The following is a 22,141-nucleotide window of genomic DNA, read 5'->3' on the forward strand; positions in this document are numbered from 1 at the left end:
ACAAAATCCATTCACACTGTATTCCAAAGTCCAGGTGGAACAGACAAAGGTCTCAATAAGCCAAAGGTTTACTGTGAGAACCCTTTAGCTAAGCACTAATAGAACACAATTGTACATATTTTTTACCATCAGCGAATTTACCACCAAAAATGCCTCCTTATTTCTGCTATACCATTAGCTATTTTATGATGTCCAGCAACCAATGAATCATGAACCCAATTCATAGTCTGTTTGTCAGGTTTGTACTAAAGTTGTGCAAAAGATCCAAAGAAAGTAATGTATTTTCTCCTTCTCTAACCACCCCAAACAATGACCCCATACACCGGATATGAAAGCCAGTGATAACGGTTGGACAAGGGGCATGGGGAGAAGAGAGAAAACAGAGACACAAGGCTCTACAATCTCCCTCATCAGTTCTGGGGGCCAAGAAGGTCCAGATGTTGTGGGGAATCTTTATATAATACAAAGAAGCCATAACTAACTTGTAATTAGAATACGATGTGTTACTCCAATTGTGAATGTACATACCATAGCAACATCCCAACTTCCTATGCTTCAGTTAGAAACTGTAAATTCCTAAAAAAAAAAAAAAAATGCAGCGCGGCTCCTCTGCTAAGGCGGAGGAGCGTCGTCCCACTAAACAAAAATAAAATGATAACTATTGTTATTATCATTTTATTTTTCTTGTATACTTCAGTGGCCCTCGGGCGGGGCGGGGTGGGGTTGGCGGAGTAGGGAGGGAAGGGGTTTTCACTCCTGAAGTGCGCAGGACTGCTTGGCCGGCCCTCTAGGGCTGCACCAATCAGTCCTGCACACTTTGCATTGCCCCACCTGGTTGCATTACACAGCCTGGTGAGGAACATGCAAACCCTCCCAGTCCCCGTCTGAGCGCCGATCCACGGGGCTCAAACTAGATTGGCTATGGGGAGGCTGGGAGGTCGGGTGCTTCCTGTGGCTGGCGGAGAGTGCAGGAAGATGTCGGAGGGATGGAGGACGAAGGAGGGGTGGCGGCTGTTTCAGGTAAGTGCTTTTTTGTTTGTTTAGGTTTTCTTCTTTTGGCGTGCCTCCCCCACCCCGCCACCTGGGTCTGGGAGCAGCTGCTACTGATAAAAAACATAAGTTGTGCGAAAATGCATCTGCACTAGCTCATCTCCAATTACTTCAAACTTTGTAAGAATACAGGTTTTACTTGATATCTGTTATATAGCAAAATAAGGAATACAATTAACATCTCGTTACTCCCTCTTCTAGAACATATATAGATGAAAGACTGTATTCATAAAGTTAGATTTGCATGTGTAGCTCTCCTCGCGTGTAGATCTACACCTGCACCTATGTGTAAATGTCCTAATGGATGGAATTCCTCATTTCCATTTATCGATCTACAGCTAGATTTAGGGCCTTATTAAAAGTTTGGCAGTCCGACCGCCGTAGGACCGTGTCTGCACCCGCCAGCAGCCCCTGGCGCTGGCAGTCCAAACACTGTTGTATTACAAGTCAACCATGGGGCCGGCTTTGTGGAGGCCTCGGATCTTGCAGCAGTAGTGAGTACTATTACCAAATGTATTGATGTCTGAGGGCATTTCAACTGCATATGTGTCAGATGTGCACATAAATGTACATGATATATGTGGGACAATACCATATACCCATTACCGGGATTTGACCCAATGGGTATATGGTATGAAAAGGACTCACCTGTAGATCAACACAAACAGGGTTGTAATCCTCAGGGTGAAGATCCTGTTGTGAAGAGGGAACCTGGAAAAAGGGATCCACGTTGGAATCTGCCTGGGAGAAGAAGAAAGGGGTGAGTACTCTCCTCAGATCCGTCACTGCCACCTTGAAGGAGGCAGTTGGACCTCCATGGCCCGCGTGTGGAACAGGCAACTCGTAATACGCACAGTGGTGCTGCTCCCCTGTACTGCCCTATGTAGGCTGCCTTTCCCTAATCGCGAACCCGGTGGTCTGCTGGTGGTCTCGGTGTTCCAGTGGTGGTCTTCACAAAGCCGCCGCCCACCCCCCCCAACTCATAATACAGAGGTCGGACCACCATGCTCACAGTGCTCAGACTGCCACCGCGGATACGGCGGTCCATGCCACCGCCAAACTCGTAATAAGGCCCTTAGACTTACAAGTCTCAACCTGCTCAAATTAGAAGGCTTAGTATCCTACACCTGTAAGTATTACTGAAAAGTTACTAATAGTAATTGTCCACCTGTTGTGTGGAGATTTCTGCCATCGGGCATCTCCTTACAGAAAGTATAGCACATTTTAATCAAATTAATTTTAAATTAAAAATAAAAATATTCTCATTGGAAATATTAAAAAACATTTTCATAACTCCTATGACTTTGAAAGTAACATTGTTCAACACACCTGCACTGAAACGTAAGGTATATTACATGTTAGGTTAATAAGTATTTTTAATCGAAAATATTTTTTTATTTTAATGAATTGTTTATTTTCTGTCCTCCATCACTTAAGTATCATTTGTGTTGAATGTATCTCAACCTTGGCAGCAAGTTAAATATTATTTTATAAGTGATATACATACAAAATAAGTTATAATTTACAATATATTTTCTTAAAATGTTCTGTGTATTAACAATTAAGATTTGAAAACTTTTATTTTAACAAAATATTTAATAATAAAGTTCATAATAATGAAGATAAAGTTTCATTTAAACTGTTGTTCATTTTATGTTTTCCAATATGTTAATGTCTGCCTCCATTGTTTTCTATAGCTGTGTGTTGCAGTATCAGTTGTTGGCCATGTATAGTGCTGAACTTACTCCAAGGCTGTGCTGGCCTTTTTTGCCAGTAGCACCGCTGTACTAGATTTGAATTTGTGTCTAGCAACCATGTTACTCTTATGTTGTTATGCATTAGGATGTCCTTCCTAAACCTTTAATTTCCCCTTTTGTAGTAATTATTTCACATTTTCCCACCCTTCCCACTTGTTTCTGACACATTTTACTACTACACCAATATTTACATGTGTGGAGAGCTCCCCCACCATGTGTACATAAAACATATAAGAGGCATAGGAGGCGATCTCTGCCAAAGGTTTGTGAGTAGCATTTTGGTAGGTAATGTAGTAATACTTTACATATTCCAAAATAGATTTAGTGAATAGGCCATATAGATTTGAACTTGAATATATTTATGAATATGTTATGTACATATGTTACTGTTCTCTGTTTCTTCACAAGGAATTTTTGTAGAACACAGAACCCCACGTCTCTCAATGTTCAAATTACTGAAACCCAGTCTCATTGTTTGAATTGGATGCAAGGAATTGACAGAAAGTTCTCTTTATACAACACACATCTTCAGACTATTTCTCTGTATCCCAAAATGTTCACAGCACAATCCTTCCAGAAGCAATAGGTCTTACTAACTTAAATTCAATATCCATGTAGGGAGCTCCTGGATGCAGCAACACTGTAGCAGGTTTGCCTACCAATGGACACAGTGAACCATGAGGAAAATGATACCTCAAGATTCACGATGGTCGCCGTCTCTTTAGACTCGGCAACAAAGCAATATTCTATATTAGGCCTTGCAAACTTTGGGCACTAGTAAAGAATTTAAAAAAAAATGCCAGATCTACTTTGGTGTCCAAACAAAATCTTCTTGTTTCTACAGTCCCTCAGTGATGAGCCGTACAATTTCAAAAAATGTATGAATTGACCTTCCATGAAAATTGGCAAAGCCCAAATAAGTCTGCATTTCCTTAACTGAAGTGGGTGTAGGTCATCTCAATATTGACGCTCCTTTATTTTCATCGATCTTAATGCCTATGATGTAATGATCTACATAAAAACTCAACAGTAGTAACGTGAAAAAGACATTTGTCTATTTTTCCAAAAAGGTGATATCAATGAAATGAATGAATGTCAGCTCACCACTTGACCCTTTCCCACATAGGGTTTGGAAAGACCTGGTGGAAGAATCTTTTCCACTGCTACAACAGATCTGTTACCAATCTCCGGACTCTAGTATAGTACCTCAGATCTGGAAAAAAGCCATTGTTTCCCCATTCTGAAAAAGCACTCCTTGGACCAGGCAGGCCAATTTCATTGCTGCCTTTTCCAGTAAAATCACTGGAATGCTATGCCAGTAAGACAGTATCTCATTACCTGGATCATCATACCCTGCTAGAAATGGAGCAGTTTGGCTTTCGACCAGGGCGTGGAACTGAGTTGGCCCAACTCACAGCCATGGACGAATGCTAGTCAGTAACGGTCAGTCAACGATCCTAATTCTATCGGACTTGTCTGGCGTTTTCGACACGGTAAACTATAATATCCTCTTAGAGAGACTCGCTTTGGTCCAAGTAGGTGGCACAGCACTGAACTGGGTTCAATCCTACTTGTTAGAGCGATGTCAGGCTGTTGCTCTTCCCCCCCTTTCACTCTGCTTTCAGGGATGTTAAACATGGTATTACTCAAGGGTCAGCTCTTAGCCCTATTTTGTTTCAATCTATACATGAGGCCACTAGTGACCTTCATCAAAACATATAGAATCAGATTAGTCAATTATACTGACGACAGTCAGCTAATCTTGTCACAGGACAGGGAAAAATCAGACTGCACTGCGGTCTAGAGCTTTCACAACTACATGAAAGACATTGTCACTTGGATGAGTGTCAACACCCTTAAATTCAATGGATATAAAATAGAGCTCTTGGGCTGTTCAGCGCATAAAGCCCCCCCTAAGTCTCCCGGACAATTGTTGGCCACTGTCAGCAAAGGATGAGCCACTTCCCTCGAATTCTATCTGAAATTTGGGGGTTACCTTTGATAATAAACTGTCCCTGGAAGGTCACGTCATCAAAGTCGCGGGGAGTTGCTTTTCGCTTCTTTAAGGATTGCGAAAAACTCTTCCCATGCTACCGATTACTGTCAGATCTCTGATTGTGCGTGGTGTCATATTGAGCAGACTAGACTACTGCAACACTCTTCTTTTAGGAGCTCCTCACTTTCTACAACAAAGATTATAGAGAGTTCAAGTTGCAGTGGCCAAATTGGCTCTGGATAGATCGTCCGTATCAGATGCACTGAGGGAGCTTCACTGGCTACCAGTGAAACAGAGAATAGCTTTCAAATCCTTATGCATCGTTTTCAGGGCTCTTTGGAGTCTAGGCCCAATCTCTCTACAAAATCTATTCCGAAGATATTCTCCTGGGAGATACATTCGCTTCTCATCTGCATTGCCAAATCTAAGAAGATAAGACAGGGTGGACGTGCTTTCAAAGTGAGAGCTGCTCAGCTTTGGAATCAACTTCCTGCCTCTCTTAGATTCTTAGGGCCTGGTTACGATGGCAGGGAGACCACCACGACAGGCTGTTGGTGGCGGTCTTGCTGCCATCGGTGACTGAATCACCGCCCGCCACATTATGATGACGGGCGGTGTGTTGGCGGTTGGAAAGACCAACCGACACGGTCCCGACTGTCGGAAGCATTCCGAACGCCTGGTGGACCGACCTCCATCCCCAGAATGGTAGCGGTGTCTGTCAGGCATCGCAGTGGGGATTACAATATCCCTTTCCGCTGGTCATGCTGTGGCAGTCAACCCGCCATGAAACAGCTGGCGGAAACAGATTTTTGGACCCGTAGCGGGCCCCCCTTACCCCATTGGGCTGGTACATGGGCCCTGGGGGGCACCATAGTGCCCCCCTACATATCCCTGTACCATGTGACCGGCACCGCATGGTGCCTGCCACGTAGCGCAGGGATATGTAAACACCCTATTTTTGTATTGCGGCGGGGGCTGCTGACCGCATCCCCGCCGCAATACAAAATATAGGCAATGTGAACGCCATGGTGGCGGTCGGATTGTAATTTGGATTGTGGGTAGGCCGCCTCGTGGGCGGACGGTCCCCACTCCGAGACGATGGCGGACAGATTTAAGTCCATCCGACATTGTAATCAGGCCCTGAGTTGTTCTTTTGCATTTTAGGAAAGCCTTGAAAACCTGTCTCTTTCCTTTTAACTCCGTTGTTCTTTCTCTCTTTTTTCTATGCAGTTTTTATCCCAGTTAATTGCTTCTAGCGCCAGGATAATATTTTGGTGACAGTGTTCTCTATAAATATTTTAAATAAATAAATAAATAGACAACACACAACAAATCCAAAACTCATCAATTAAAAAAAACTGAAATGCTGAAGGAGGACTGCAGAGTCCAAAGCCATAACTTTGCCTTCGGACAACCTAGACGTAGCACTGAAACCCATTTTGCAATGTTTACGATCTCATATTCATACAAGACTTCAATTCCCTTAAAATTCCAATTCGGTAAATATTTTGACATTTTTGATCAGCTCTTACCAAACAGATCTCAGAGGCATGGGGTATCTTCATTCATCACAGTATATCTATCGAAAGCTCTGTTCATTCTCTTCCATTGCTTAATCCATTCTACTATTCAAATCTATAGATAGCTGCATTCATGTGCTCAGTTCTTCCACCCTTTCTTGAATACAAACAATAATGGCGAGCACGATGAGACTGTGAAGTCCTAATAATTCAGTTATTTTGAACGTGGATGTAATGTGAGCTTGGATGATCCCTTTTCTCTTGTGAACTGCTCTGTAACAGAACAACTTTTAAGGAAGAAATGGTTTCCACTCCCTTTTATGGGTGTACCGGAGTGTGTTAATGGTTTTGCTGGACTTTTTTTTATATGGTTGGTACTTTCCTTTGAACCTATATATGCTATCCATTCCTGATTATTTTGCCAAGGAGACTGAATACGGCTATGTAAGTGCACTTTATTTTAGGCTAAATTGTGCCAAAATGTAATAGAAATATATCAAAACCCTATCCCTAATGTTAATTAATCAATTATGCTCAATCCTTACGGAGATTAAATAATCACACATTGTCAATTATTACTTAGGGACACGAAGAGTTATAAAGGAAAGAATGGTTTCAGTTGTTATTTAAACATTCCGGGCTGCTCCACTGTAAACACTGAGATTTAGCCAGATTGATCATATAGCTGTTTGTATTCCAATTTATTTTCATGAAATGTTTGTTAAAAAGACAAAATTTAGAAATTCAGATTAAGAAGAAACTGTAGTACCATTTCCTAATAGTACCCGACAGTCAGTTCAGATTTAATTCAAACAGTCCATAAAATGTCAGAGACTATGTTTTCTAACTATAAAAATGTCCCTATATACATATATATGCAAACTTTTTAATGTATCTGATTAAAGTAAAACAATGTTATAGGTTGCCCAAGGTGGTTAGATATTTCTGATAAATAATTATGGCTGCATCAACAATGTTAACTCCCTGTATCTTCAGGCTTTCCAAATGAAATATGCTGGTATAAAATGGAACGGATTTGATAGATCAATCTTTAAAAGAACTGAGGCCCTCATTCCCTTCCGCGCCACATACTCAATCATGGCTGAGCTGCCGATTACAAGTAGCGGTGAAACACGGCAAGACACAGAATGGACTAAGGTCCCAGTAAAAAGAAAACAAAGCGGATTTCGTGTTTGTGAGGTAGTGTGTGGAAAGGACCCACAACTTTAATAATAGATGACATTACTGTTAGTTGGGATGGCTTCTTATCCGTTAACTGTTCTGCCTTGAAAAAGCCCGGTGGGGGCGAAACGTAAGTCGGCTGCTGTTGCTCTCCATGTTTTGAGAAGTGAAAATAAAGTTTACAGAAGGACCTGATTCAAGACTTTTCTCTCATTTTCAATCAAAAGGACACTTGATCAATGGCAAAGTGAAACATCTTTGGTGGCAAAAATTCTACTTTTATTGTGTGACTTCTTTTTTTTGGATAATAGATATAAGGATCTGGTGTACTCTGGTGTATTTTGGTCAAACATTCTCAATCATCATTGGCTTAAGGCATTTGATTTGCAGTCATCTATAATATATCCAGGAGAACCAAAATGCATTTAATCGCTTCTTACCCTAATTATACAAAGTTCAGAATGATTACTATGCCACTGTACCTGGCATGTTTGATAAAGATGTGAAATTGAGACTATTTTGTTAATTGAGACAGATCCAGGCTTTGTTAACCCCAGTTTGCATTCACAATGCAACCTCCACTTTGCGTCTACTGTATTTTGAAACATCTTGTTGATCTATAATTGTTTATGTTCAAGCACTGCATGAATGATCCATTAAGGTTCCGTTTCCTGAGTAGGGATCCTTTACACTGTTTTGGGAAAATCCACCATTGCTCTAGCTGAATTTTGAGATCAAACCATGTAACGGAAACACCCTGAAGACACAAATAGAGTTTTGGTCACTCCAAGTGAGAGCTAAGTTAATTAGTAGCATGGAAGTGACCTGTAAGTGCATCTCTATACCACAAGTTTTTGATTTTGGACAATCTTAGCAGCTACTTGTGTCTCTAATAGCACATCTTGTTTGAGAATGTGATTTAAATCCCGATCAATAGGAGTACGATTCCTCAACGGAATGAGGGCCAGTTCAAACTTGAGAACTAAGGGCCTGGTTCCGAGGTCTTCCTGCAGGCCGCCATGCCAGCGCAGGAAAACCGCTGAATTCGTAGTCAGACCGCTGGCCGGATTACGAGTGTAATCCTGGGCAGGCGGTTGGTGCTGCTGTGGTGTTACAGCCGTGCGTATCTAAGGCACATAGCTGTGCTTTAGACATGCACCACCGGGAGACCGCCGTAGTCCGTTACTGCATTATATGGAATGCACAATGTTGTGCAGTCCCTACCCTGCAGGAACTGGGGTGCAAATGTACATGGGGCACAACAGCTGACCCCCTGCATCACCCCCTGACCCAGGAGTGGCAGGGGGCCTTGTTAGGGCCACCATAGTTACCTCACTGCCACCCTTTTCATGGCGGGCTCACTGCCATGAAAAGGAGGGTGGTGAGGAAACTCGTAATATGCTTGGTGGTGCCGCAGCAGCACCGTCAGTATTTTACTCAATCTGACTGCAGCGCCACCGCCGCGGGAATCTCATTATTGACAGGTTGAGTTAAAGAAAGCACGGTGACCACTGTTATTTAGGAATCAGAATGAGTGTATTTTATTCTTCAACAAGTCCTTTCAACTTAGAGTTATTATCATTTTATGCTTCGTGTCCTGCTGCTTTGCGGGCAGTCGGGTGGGTGGACGGGGCTGCTCTGCTCCCAGAGAAGGTGAGGAGTGGTTTGCCCAGTCATAAGTGCCCAATAACTGTTTGGCCGGCCCTCTCGGGCTGCCCAAACCAGTCATGCGCACTTTCTCCGTTCTCCATGCAGGCTGCATTACAGCCTGCACGGAGAACATGCCCACTCCTCCAGCCCTGTCACAGCGCTAAGACCAATCACAACGCTGCATTGCAGCATTGTGAGTCGCTTAGGGGAGGGAGCCTGCTTGCCTGCTTCCTGTTCCTGGAGTCGGAGGCAGAAGAGCAGGAGCAGAGACGCAGGACCCAACCTCAAGGTAAGTTTATTTATTTGTTATTTCCCCCCCAGACCAGTGCACCCCCCCCCCCGAGCCATGCAGGCCACCACTGTACAGAATTGATTGATTTCATGGATTAGGATAAAAGAGGTACCAACTTGTTAAAGGAATGTGGAAATTCAACTAACTCTGGAAGTATCAGGGGTGTAGCCAGCCTAAGATGGTGCCGGATGCAAGCCTGTGAAGCTCTGCAATATGGCCCTCCTGGAAGCAGTAAACCTGAGGCACGGGCTGAGCAGACGCAGCAAGGGGCCTCAGAGACGCCTGGTAGACCCTGTGGGCTGCTGGGGGTTAGACATGCCTGCCTGAGATATCTGCGCTCGACGAGGCCTGGGACCTCACAAGGAGGGTGGCTCCCGTGGTGGGGAGGCTGCGGTCTGCGGCTGGCACCTGAGAGGAGGCAGCGAGGACTCGCCCGCCTCGTGGGCAGTAGAGAGGGATGAGGTGGAGAACCCACTGAAGCGATCGCTGGGGGAGGATGCCAATTGACCAATATTGGAGCGTGGTCAACAGGCCCAACTCGCTCACCTAACTCAACATGGCGGTGGCCTGCGAGTGATGGCGAGCAAGCTGCGACGTGTACCCAGAGGCTGGATGCACAGTTGAGGAGCAGTGGGCAGCCTGACCAGAGGCCCAATAGTGGGCAGCCTGACCAGAGGTCCAGAACATGTGGATATACCCCAGTGGGGACTGAGTCTGGTGAGTTGATCGTCACAGTGGCCCTAAGGAGGGGGGAAGACCCGGGGCACTGGCAATGGGATCGCTCCCAGTGAGTGCAGGTTTGAGGCCCAAACTTCAGACGGGCTGGATTTTCTGCGCAGTGGGGAGAGCCCTGCTTGCTGAGGACTAAGGACTACTTTTACCGGGGGCCCTGTGTCTGGAACTGGAGCCCTTACATAAACCTGGGTGACCTGCCGCACATCGATCGCCCTGGCCTCCTAAAGCAGAGATGCTGGACTGCTAGGTCGGGGGTTGGTGAGATTGAAGGCCCCAGGCAAGAAGAGGTGTGGGGCTGAAGACTGACAGCTGGATGGACACTACAGAGGCGGCCACTCCATGGCAGACGTCGTTTTCTGCAGCACAGGCCTGAGGTGAGCCGGGGGTGCGCATGCCAGCTGGAGGATGCGGCTAGCCCCTTGGGAAGGTTCGGTTGGTGCTGCGGCCTGGGCGTGTCCCGCATCGGGCTTAGGAGTTGGCTCAGTTGGTGGGGGCCTGGGGTAGTGGGCGGTCGGATCCCTTGGGGGTGATAGCGGACCTCGGCGTAAGGCGGCCTCTGGGCTCTTCCCCCTCATACATCCTTATCCTAAGTGCAACCCTGTGATCAAGATGATGCGCAACAATCATGGCCGGGCCCACCAACTGCCAGGCAGGGCAACCAGCAGATTGCGCTAATGCCCGCCAGTCCAGTGCCTGGTGAGGGGCTGGAGACCCACACAGCAGCAATATTGGCAGCCATAGGTGATACCAAGTTGGCATTGAAGTGGAAGACCGATACAGTAGCCGCCGACCTCGTCCTACAGAGAGTGGACTGATGAAAATTGACTGATAGGGTAGGAGAAACCGAGAAGGAGGTGCAGCAGAAGCAGCCCATGATTAATTAACATGATAAACAATTGCTATATCTTAGACAAGAAGTGGGGTTGCTCCGAGACGGAGTAGGGAATGCGGAGGGCTGCTCCCACTGCAACAACGTAAGAGTAGTAGTCCTCCCTGAATGCAGCGAAGGGCACAATATGGGGCTCTATATCAAAAAAATGGCTCCTGCAAGAGGTCATGGGAGGCAAGGCCTCCAAATTCGTTAGTGGAGAGGGTGCCAGTAAGCTGCTGAGGCCGTGGGCACCCCTCAGATCAGTAGTGATCCGTGTTTTGAATTACTACGACAGAGACAACATCCTCCAACATGCCTGGGTGCATGGCCCCTGGCAGGTGGACGGGGGAACCGTGACCATTTACCCCGACTACCCTCGGGTAGTTCAGCACCAGCGTGAAACATGTGTGCCCATGAAGCAACTGCTGCAAACTCTCGACTTGAAATATGAACTCCTTTTCCCAACTAAACTTCGAGTGGTGGACCAGGAGCGCACCTTCTTCAAAACAGCTACAGAAATGGCTGAAGAGCAAGGGCTGCACTCGCCCGTTTGAGCGGGAAACTCTAACAAGGGAAGACTGGACAGTGATCTGGCCCAAAAGGAAAGTCTGCTGCTGATCGAGGGTAGCCCAAATGAAAGTGCAGGCGGAGAAGGAACGGGCAAAGGTAGTGACAGAGCTGCAACGATGTTATGGAGAGGACATGGTTTTAGGGTGATGGTTCTTTCCCCCGGGTCTACAATCCCTTGATCTGGAACGTATGGGGGCATGGTTGATACACTCCCCGGATGCACTGACGATTGTTCCCAGGGACCTCAACTTGATGCTACAAGGATACATTGACCAAGTGACAGGATCAGGGGAACGAGCACGACCTGACACAAGACTAGCCACCTTTGTAGAAGCCATGGGCCTAAATGACCTGTGGCAGCTGACAAATCCCGGTAAACATCAGTACTCATACGCGGCCACGTCACAGGGGGCTATATCCCGACTGGACTATTTTCTTGTGTCCACACACCAGCTGGGTAAATACTCCAATACCACCTTCCGTCCCTGGGGTATTTTGGACCTTCACCACTGTTTACTGTGGTTCATATGGGCGTACCGAGCTGGACAGCCCCATGGAGACTTGACGCTTGGGAAATAAAGAATAGGGAAATCAAAACTATGGTTTCTACGGTAACTAGCAATTATTTTGTGGAGAACGAGTGCCCAGTCCAGTCGACAGCCGACCTATGGGAGACATATGATGCGGTCCTGCGGAGTCAATTGATTGCAATGAGGGTGGGGGGCTAAAAAGGGACAGGGAGGAGGAGTGTCGGAAGCTTGAGGCGCTGGAAGAAAAGATCCCAGAGGGCAAGATGACCACAGCCATCTAAGAGTTGAATAATGTTAAAACCCCAGCCCAAATCGTTCCCCGGTAGAATTCTACAAATGTCTCACATCGAAAGTAATGAAATCAATACTTTCCATGTTTAATGCAGCCAGGGAAGCAGTAGTTCTGCCGCCCGACCTCCGGGAAGCCACAATTGTCCTGATCCGTAAAGACAGATGGCTGAAGATTGTGCCTCTTATTGGAGGATCTCCCTAATGAATACCAAAATGAAAATCCAGGCCGAGATTCACCTAATACGAGTGATTGATTCCCTTGTCTATCCCGACCAATCCGGCTTCATGCCATATAGGGCCACAAGGCATAATCTGAGGCTTAGCGGGTCCTCCTGGCCTTAGACGCCCCGAGAAGGCCTTTGACTCCCTAGAGTGGCCCTACATGATGGCAATCCTTTGGAAGATGGGCTTCGGCCTGCATTTCTTATCCTGGATTAGCCTACTATATAAGAACCTGGTGGCGAGAGTTCGGGTCAATGGGGAACTTTCAGATCGCTTTGGAATGTCGTGAGGCATCAGGCAGGGTTACCCACTCTCGCCCTTATTCTTTGCCATCACTCTTGAACCTTTGGCATTTAGGATCAGGATAGATGCCCAAATCAAGGGCATCCGACGGGACCCGGGCTCGGAGGATGTTGCCTCATTATATGCTGATACCTTGCGGATCCCCATGACTGCGCAGAGAATTCTAGACATGCTGACATTTTTTGGCTCTTACGTGGAATTTTGAATTAGCTGGCATCAGTCAGTGGCTCTCCCGTGGGGTTGAAGTCCCGCCAGTGGCAAGGGACTGCCCATTACGGTGGGCGACCCACGGGTTCTGGTACCTGCGTATTTTTGTCACACCTAACTATGAATTATACCTGCAGGAAAACCTGGGGAGGGTTCTGGAGGCCTATCATAGTAATGTGGAAAGATGGAGGAAGTTAACACTTTCCCTCTTGGGTCAAGTGGCTCTATATAAGATGATTTACCTACCAAAATCCTGTACGTTTGCCAGAATATCCCTTACCCGAGCCCAGATACCTTCTTTTGCAGAGTGGACAGTGTGACAAGAGTATTGCTCTGGGATGGCGGAGCTCCCAGAATAGCGCTTTCACTGCTGACTAGATGCCAAAAGGAGGGAGGTATTGCCCTCCCGAACCTCCAACTCAACTATTGGGCCTCACAGCTGTTGACTGTCAATGACTGGGCCTTTTCGTAACAGCAGGAACCTTGCCGACGTGCAGACTGTACTGCAATGTCCACGGAGGGTTACTTCCGTCGCATATACTGGGGAGGAGGGCTACCCCCCTCCCATCCCGACACAGACGGTATTTAGTGTTGAAAGAGGGTGACACGTGCACTGGGATGGTGGGGTAGGGTGATGCCACGGACCCCCCTTTGGGACTCGGATTTTCCACATGGTCTATGAGGCATAGAGGGTCATTAAAAATGGGACTTGCTGGGGATCTTCCAATTGGGAGACGTCTGAACAATAATCCCATTTAATGACCTACAAACTGAATACGAATTGTCAGGGAGTCAATTTCTGAGGTTTCAACAGCTGCGGTACCTGCGCTGTAGGTGCAAAATACTGCAGCCTGAGGTAGAGGAAGAGTACCCACTAGAGTGTAGGGTGCTGGGTTCCCCCCTGACAATTCACACAGTGTCGCAAATTTACTTTTAAACAATAGTATTCCCTCACTAAACCCCCTGAGGAAAAGGTGGGAGAGGGAATTTACAGACTAGAGGACGACGGCTGGAGTCAGGCATGTGGGTACCCTAGAGACGTTGCGGTCTGGGTGGATGTCCGACTGATCCAGCTGAAGATCCTGCATAGGGCATACTACACCCGGACCCGTTTGACAGGCATCTGATGATCGCTGTCTAAGAGGCTGCCACATGAGAGGAACTCTAATTCACATGATCTGGGAATGCCCAAAGTTAGGGACCTACTGGAACCGAGTGGGCGATAGGATCCAAGAGACCCTGGATGACTAAGAGAGGATTACACACCAGTTGGTCACACTGGGAATCTGGGACAAACAAACACTGGAATGATATATCCTACTGTTTTGAAAGTTGGGTTTGATGGTGGCCTGCCAGGATATTCTGAAACACTTGGAGGGGCCCACTTCACCCATGATGCTGGAATGGGAGGAAGGTTTGAACTGGTACACGGGGGTACAAAACTAGAGTACCAAACGAGAGGCCGCCCACACAAATCTGGAGAGAGGGGAAACAAGGGTCTGAATAGGGGAGGGGCCTGCGAGACAGAGGGTGGACTGGGCATCAAACATAGATTAAAAGAAGAGGAGCCCATCAAAAACTGTGCTTGGGACGAACAATATCTGCTGCATTGCTGCCTGGATCTGGCCAAGCCCGTAGGCTGATAACTGTAGTAATGAATGTGTATTTTGTCTGCATGTCCTCGACTGGTGAGGGGGTGGGATGGAATTTTGTTGTTAGCTCCTTTATGCAAAACAAAATAAAGAGATATTAAATAAAAACTCTGGAATCATCTAGAAATGCAGTCTGAAGCTATATGATTTAATTCATTAGTGTATGTTTCAGATTATGCATTTTTGTCAATAAATGCATTTGTAAGAAAGTAGTTCTGCAAGACAAACCTGACGATGATAGTTTCATCCCCATTTTTATACTGTAACTCATCTCAATTCAAATACTGATTTCATGTGCCCAGGACATTTACTACAAACTGCTGTACCTTTCTGTTTTGAAAAATGATATACTGTCCATCTCAAAAATGTCCTCATTAGTGTGGTGGATGAAAGATGTCCAGACTGTCGTACCAGGTACCTGTGGACGAGGAAGCCCATGCTGCATAAGGAGGTTGTACATGGCGAAAACAAATATTTGTGGATTATATGCATGTAAGTGAATATTCATGGAGAATGTATATTAAATATACGTTACAAAAATGCATTCTATCATTTCTTACATGTCCTATAAATATGGGCATGCATACCAGGGGAGACAAGCTAGCCACAGCCCAACTCTTCCTGTGTAGGACATACTACAACCCTACAGCCTGCAACTCAACAGAGGCACGCCTGCACATTTTGAGTGGTACATGGCCATTTTAATGATGTTTATGCACTATGCAAATGCTAAGCAGCATAACATGACTTATGAATGTACTACACTAGACATACCAACAGCACAGTAGGGCCCACAAGGCAATTAGAGGGAAAATAAAATATATTTTAGAAAGATCTTATATGGTTGCTGTATAATCCACCACTGACTACGAAGTCACATCCAGGAGGCATGTAGTGCGTAAGTAGAAACCACCAAGTAACATTTCATAGCACTCAACTACCAGAGCACCATGAATACTGTGGATCTATTTCTCAATATAGCACCATCAGGCAATGGGTATCTTTAGTCCAAGTAGCTAGAATATGATACATGAGGCTTCTCTGACAGCACCTTACATGAGATGCGGACAAAAACAAAATGCTAATATGTAGATCTAGTTCAGGATAAGGCTTAGTAGAATATATATATTTTTTACAGAACAACGGGCAAATACCTTGCAGTCTTGCATTGTTTGAAAATGTGAATTTACTAACAGAAGTACCTTAAGTGATTACGCATTTTGTTGAGCTCTGACCTCACTCTCATCTCATGGTTTGTGCTGTTGGCAAATACATACACCTACCGCTCTGGTGGGTGTGAGAGACGTAGTATTAAAACAGCCATTTTTCACCAAGTGGTTACAACTAAATTGATGCTCACCGCATAAAGAAATGAAAAGTGATAGAATTGTGCCTAGCATTAAATGTCACAAATATTTTGCATGCCTAAGCAGCTGCAAAATGGTGTGGTAGTTGCCCGCACCTTCATCATTCATGAAAATTACACACATCCAGATTGAAAACACTACCACGGATGTTATAGAGAACAAATCATTTCGCATGAGAGAGAATGATGAGCGGATTAGTCCAAACTGCTGAAGCAATGTGAAAAAAAACATATTCAATGCTCTAAACAACCAAAAAGTTATAATGTATGGACTATACACCTTACCAAATCCGAGAAGGAAGCAAGTAGCAGTCATATACCATGGGTACATATATATATATAATGTAACATCAACAGAGCATTTGCCAATACGTATTTCACATTAATATGGTGGTATTCAGTAAGAGCTGGCTCATGGTTATTATAAGCCGTACCACCACACGTCTAGTAAATAGCAATGTCTGGGAATCACTAACACACCCTATAATGCAGAAATGTTTTTGGATGCAAATGGCTGATTCTTCTTCTCATACCTCGCACATGCATTCTTAAATATTATTATATTAAGAATGCCATATTTTTTGCAGAATTTTTTCATTGCATTTTCAGGGGTTTGGGAGGTATATTTTTAATAGCACCTTTTTTAATATTTACCTTTTTATAACCTTATCGTACTTGAATCCTACATGTTTACATCTTGGCAGTGCTCCATTTTGATGTACTTTGCGTGGTTTTCATATGTGTAATGCAGGGGTCACCTTCCCTAAAGTCTTACAGCGTCATACAAAAACTTAATCACAGGCAAAGAATCAAGACCACTCAATTGGATATATTCACATCTCTTATGTTTATTCATGCACCTTTTTGAATAACCTACTGCCTAGAATACCATGCTGAAAATGAGTCTACTTTCTATCAAAAATGTTTCCTATGAAGGTTAAGATATTGTATTTTACTGATCATCTTTTTTGCTTTTATGTGAGGTAAATTATTCAGTAATTCTTGCTGAATTGCTTTTTAGGCAATTACATTTGTATTGCTCTGCATAGGTAAATTCTTTTTTTTATTTCTGTTCAAATTTGACGTCTCTGAATGTATTTTTCCATTACTTGTAAATCCGTATCAGATGTTTTTCCATATTGTATTGCTAGAATGTTTGGCACTTCTAACATATTTGATTCTTCTACTTCTCTTCTTGCGTGTGTACTGCAAATGCATAGTGAAACCGCCTCTGAGGCAGCACAGGTGAATTTGAATTTCTATACTGTTTTCTTTGGATGGAGGATACCATCCATTACGTATCACAAAATAGTACTGACTAGATACAAAACTCATGTTTTGTTCTAGTTATAGCTGTATACCTTCAATGTTTGACATGCCAGGGTAGGCAATAGGAATGGGGCTGTTTTTTTGTACTATAAGCCATTCAATACAACATTCCTGTAGCTAAGCTGGTGAGCATGTTATAGTTTTTTTATAATTAGAAGAGCTATTTTCAGGGCAGTCTTTGTTTCTGAAGCAGTTCGGCAACAAGAAATGGGAGAGTGACTTCTAGCTTGAGCAATGTAACTTTCAGTTTTTTCAGGCATCAAATGTTTAAATTTTGTGATTCAACCTTCTGTAGGAACATCTATGCATCCTCCTATTGTTCACCCCTTCCTTTTCGATAAGGTGCAGAATTTCAGTGGAAGACTTCCATTGACATGTGTCCCTTTCGTACATTTGCAGAACTACATCTCACAATTGAAAATATTGTTTTTACAGTTTGAAGATGTCCATTCCTATTATGGTCAGATGCACACCAAAGCTGTACATCACCGGCATCCTTAGGAAGGAGGAGGGTGTATTTATTATATGCTTTCCTAATAATGAGGTCTGAATTGCATCCAAGTAATGAACATGGCTTCTCACGGAGTTTACTGCTCAGATAATAGGAATCTGGATATGGAATTTGCATGAAATATTTCCAGGTGGAACTATACGATAGAATAAAAACTAACCATCTTATAATTACATGATGTATGTTGCTGTTATTTTGTTTAACTTCACTGAAGCTGGGCACATTCAGTACGCTTTTAGAAGCATGAAACCTCAAAAGATTGAACTTATATTATAAGCAATCACAATATTTTATCAACTAAATCTCTTTCCTTTACGTCCCTTCCTGTGTATTCTCTGATGTATGCGTAGGTGTGCTCTCTGCCTGAAAGATTTCCCACACTCAGTACATGAATAAGGTTTCTCTCCTGTGTGGGTTCGTCTATGTGTTTTTAGGTGTGATAACTGGGCGAAACCTTTTCCACAAACTGAACATGAATATGGTTTTTCTCCAGTGTGTATTCTCTGATGTATGACCAGATCACATCTTTGAATAAAGCCTCTTCCACACTCAATACAACGATAAGGTCTTTCCCCAGTGTGAATACGTTGATGAGTGATCATGTGAATTAACTGTCTGAAACTCTTTCCACATTCAGTGCATTTGAATGGTTTCTCACCTGTGTGCATCCTTTGGTGTCTTTTAAGGTGTGGCACCTGGGCAAACCACTTCCCACAATCAGAACATGGGTATGGTTTTTCACCTGTATGTACTCTTTGGTGTATGGCCAGATCTGATGAGCGAATAAAAGTCTTGCCACACTCAGAGCAACGGTACGGCCTCACTCCTGTGTGTAAATGTAAATGCTTGTGCAAGGACGAGGAGCCGCAAAAACTCTTTCCACACTCTGTACATTCAAATGGTTTCTCTCCTCTGTGCATTCTCTGGTGCGTAGTTAAATTTGATAATATGCTATAACTCTTCCCACAGTCACTGCATGCATATAGCTTCTCTCCAGTGTGTACACGCAGGTGTCTGGTTAGCTGAGCCAACTGATTGAAATTCTTACCGCATTCATTACATGGAAAAGGTTTTTCTCCAGTATGTATTCTCTGATGAATAAGAAATTGTGATGACAAGTGGAATTTTTTTAAACATACAGTACACGAATATGGTTTTTCCCCTGAATGCATTCTCTGATGAATGACAAAGTGTGATGAGAAACGGAAACTCTTCCCACATACAGTACAGCAATATGGTTTCTCTCCTCTGTGGGATGCCTGATGCTTTAATAAAAGTGATAACTCACAAAAACTCCTGGAACACTGGTCGCATCTAAATGGTTTTTCAACCGAGTGTGTGTGCTGGTGTTTTTTAAGACTTGAGGAAACAACAAACCTCCTATCACATATACTACAAACGTATGGTCGCTCTCCTGTATGTGTTCGTTGATGAGCAACCAATCCAGATGTCTGACTGAAATGTTTTCCACATTCTGTGCATGCATAAGGTTTTTCTCCAGTATGTATTCTCTGATGTGATCGGAGGTGTGATGCCTTCCTGAAGCACTTGGAACACTCAATGCATGTATATGGTTTCTCTCCGGTGTGGATTCGTTTGTGAGAGACTAAAGCGGAAGAGACTGTGAAACATTTCCCACATTCACCACAGGCATAAGGTTTTTCTTCAGTGTGTATACGTTGGTGTGTACGCAGAGATGATGAGTCACGGAACAACTTTCCACATTCGGTACATACATAAGGCTTATCACCCGTATGTATTCTTCGATGAGTGGACAAATGTGCTAACTGGGTGAAGTTCTTCCCACAATCTGTACACGAATATGGTTTCTCTCCTGTATGTATTCTTCGATGATTACGATGGTGTGAAGCCTTACAGAAAGTCTTACCACAATCACTACACACAAATGGCCTTTCTCCTGTGTGGATTCTCTGATGCTCAATAAGGCGTGCTGAGTCAAAGAAACGCTTATCACATTCAGTACACACATGAGGTTTCTCACCAGTGTGTACTAATTCATGTCGTGACAGGTGTGCTAATTGTTTGAAATTCTTCCCGCATTCCTTGCAGGTAAAAGGTTTCTCTCCTGTGTGTATTCTTTTATGAGTAACAAGGTGTGATGATTTGCGAAAACCTTTGCCACAAACACTGCACACATGTGGCTTTTCCCCTGAATGCATCATTTCATGTCTGGTGAGTTGTGCCAGCTTGTTGAAACTCTTTCCACATAGAATACACTTATGCAGTTCATTGCTGCTCACAGTCATTGTGTGCACTGCCTGGTGTTTGGTTAGCTGTGATGAACTACTGAAACATTTTCCACAGTCACTACATTCGTAAGGATTGTGTCTTGTTTGCAGCAGCTTCTTTGAGGTTGGCGGTGACAAGATGCTAAAACGCTTCACATATTCAGCACTGGTGGATGGTTTATCTTCTGGCTGTATTGGTTTATTTTCAATTAGTAATGAAAACCTACTGAAAATATTTCCATTGTCAGTATCTTGTAGTGATATGTCTTCTATGTGAGATTTCAGTTTGGAAATAGGAGCTGGTTTTCTGGTACCTCCTGCATATTGAGTAGATGAATGGAGTCCATTTCCTAGACTGGCCATGCCCTTCCTTAGATACTTAGTTTGAGTACTGACAGTAGCTTCCGTTTCAGAACCATTTACGCTTGCAATTTCTTTCTCAAAGTTGTTTCTTTTTAATTTAAGTTTTTTTATGACATCTTCACAGTTCTCTTTTTCTCCGGGTTCATAGTCTGCAGAAACAAATGAAAATATGAACACATATGCTCCTGGCAAACCATAGAATATTACATAAAAAAATATGAATTAAATCAGTTTCATCTACACCCTTATAAAAAATGTATTTATTATACCAATATATTTTTCTTAAACCCCCTACTCAAACGCTACCTGTACTTTTGTCTCGTAACGCATTTTTTGTGTTGACAAAGCCATTAGGTCTGACTCTGTAAAACAGCCCCCAGACGGACAGACAATACTACTGGCATACACCGAAAACATTTTATAGACGCACATTCCAAAATAAAATGCCCAGACACACAGACACAAAATCTACAGGCACGCACTCACAGCATCAAATTATGATCTACTTTGCGTCTCTACTCTCCATCTAGTGGAAGCGAGATGAAAATAAGGAAAAAGATTCAATGTTGTTGAGAAATGAAAGTCTACCATCTCTGAAAATTGGCAAATAGACTAACAGCTCTAAATAAAAACATACATTAGCAATGTGCAACTGCGTTTGCTTACACAACAGAGTACCTGCATGTTAAATTGTGGGGATCACTTTCTGTATATAAAGTTGTTGGACTTGGCTCTTCTGGCAAGTTCACCCCTAGAACTTTTTGCATTTATCCTAGCCTTTTCCCTATGGTGTATTAGTGGATTTAGGCCTCTAGGCGCTTTAACACTGTGTCCCAGTGTAAAGTGCGTGCGCTCTGGGTTACATTGAATGAGACTGACCTGCCCTCCCATAGGAATGCATGGGGGATCTGAGTGACCATGTTAGTTCCTGATGCGTGGGGTGTGCAGGGCCGAGTTTGGTATGTGCGGACTCGTGTGATGAAATGCTGCGCGATGATGTGTGCGGCGTCAATGTACCTAGTGTGGAAGTGCCACTTCTAGAAGTGGGCATTTCTGTGTGCAGTGTGAGATGAGTGCCTTGTCTGGCGATTGGCTGGCTGAGGTCATGTGACGGGCTAGGGAATCCCCAGAGTCAGGAGGAGTCACCCAGTGGTGAATGGGGAGATCAGCAGCTAGATGGGTGGGAGGAGTACACCTGGGACCTGAATAGGGCTGGGCTTTCCCCACACAATGCTGGCTCTGCCCCCTGTGGAGTGACTGATGACCCTGGCCTGTCCTGTGAATAGGGAGAGGGGCTGAGCAAAACAAAGTGCTCAAGAACCAGTTGCATCTGGTTCGCCCCTCCCCTGCACCTTGAGACAAAGGTATTATGTGTATAAAAAGGGGCTGTGTCCCCTTACCAAATGTTCTCCTTTGGATCCTGACAGAGGGGGGCTTGCTGCTGGTGGCCCCCTGGATGCCTTCAGGACCTTTTGGACCTTTTTGCTGGTCCCTT

General features: G+C 44.2%; 1 protein-coding gene across 1 annotated transcript in view; it reads right to left on the reverse strand.

Moving 5' to 3' along the window:
- Positions 1-14,869: 14,869 nt before the first annotated feature.
- LOC146772570 (uncharacterized) overlaps positions 14,870-22,141 on the reverse strand; it is a 35,890-nt gene continuing 28,618 nt past the window's right edge. The window contains exon 3 of the mRNA XM_085639601.1: positions 14,870-20,795. Within this exon, the coding sequence (XP_085495727.1) occupies positions 18,328-20,795 (2,468 nt within the window). The 3' untranslated portion in view covers positions 14,870-18,327. The remainder of the gene's footprint in view (positions 20,796-22,141) is intronic.

This window comes from Triturus cristatus, chromosome 12 (assembly GCF_964204655.1).
Source record: "Triturus cristatus chromosome 12, aTriCri1.1, whole genome shotgun sequence".
Taxonomy (NCBI): domain Eukaryota; kingdom Metazoa; phylum Chordata; class Amphibia; order Caudata; family Salamandridae; genus Triturus; species Triturus cristatus.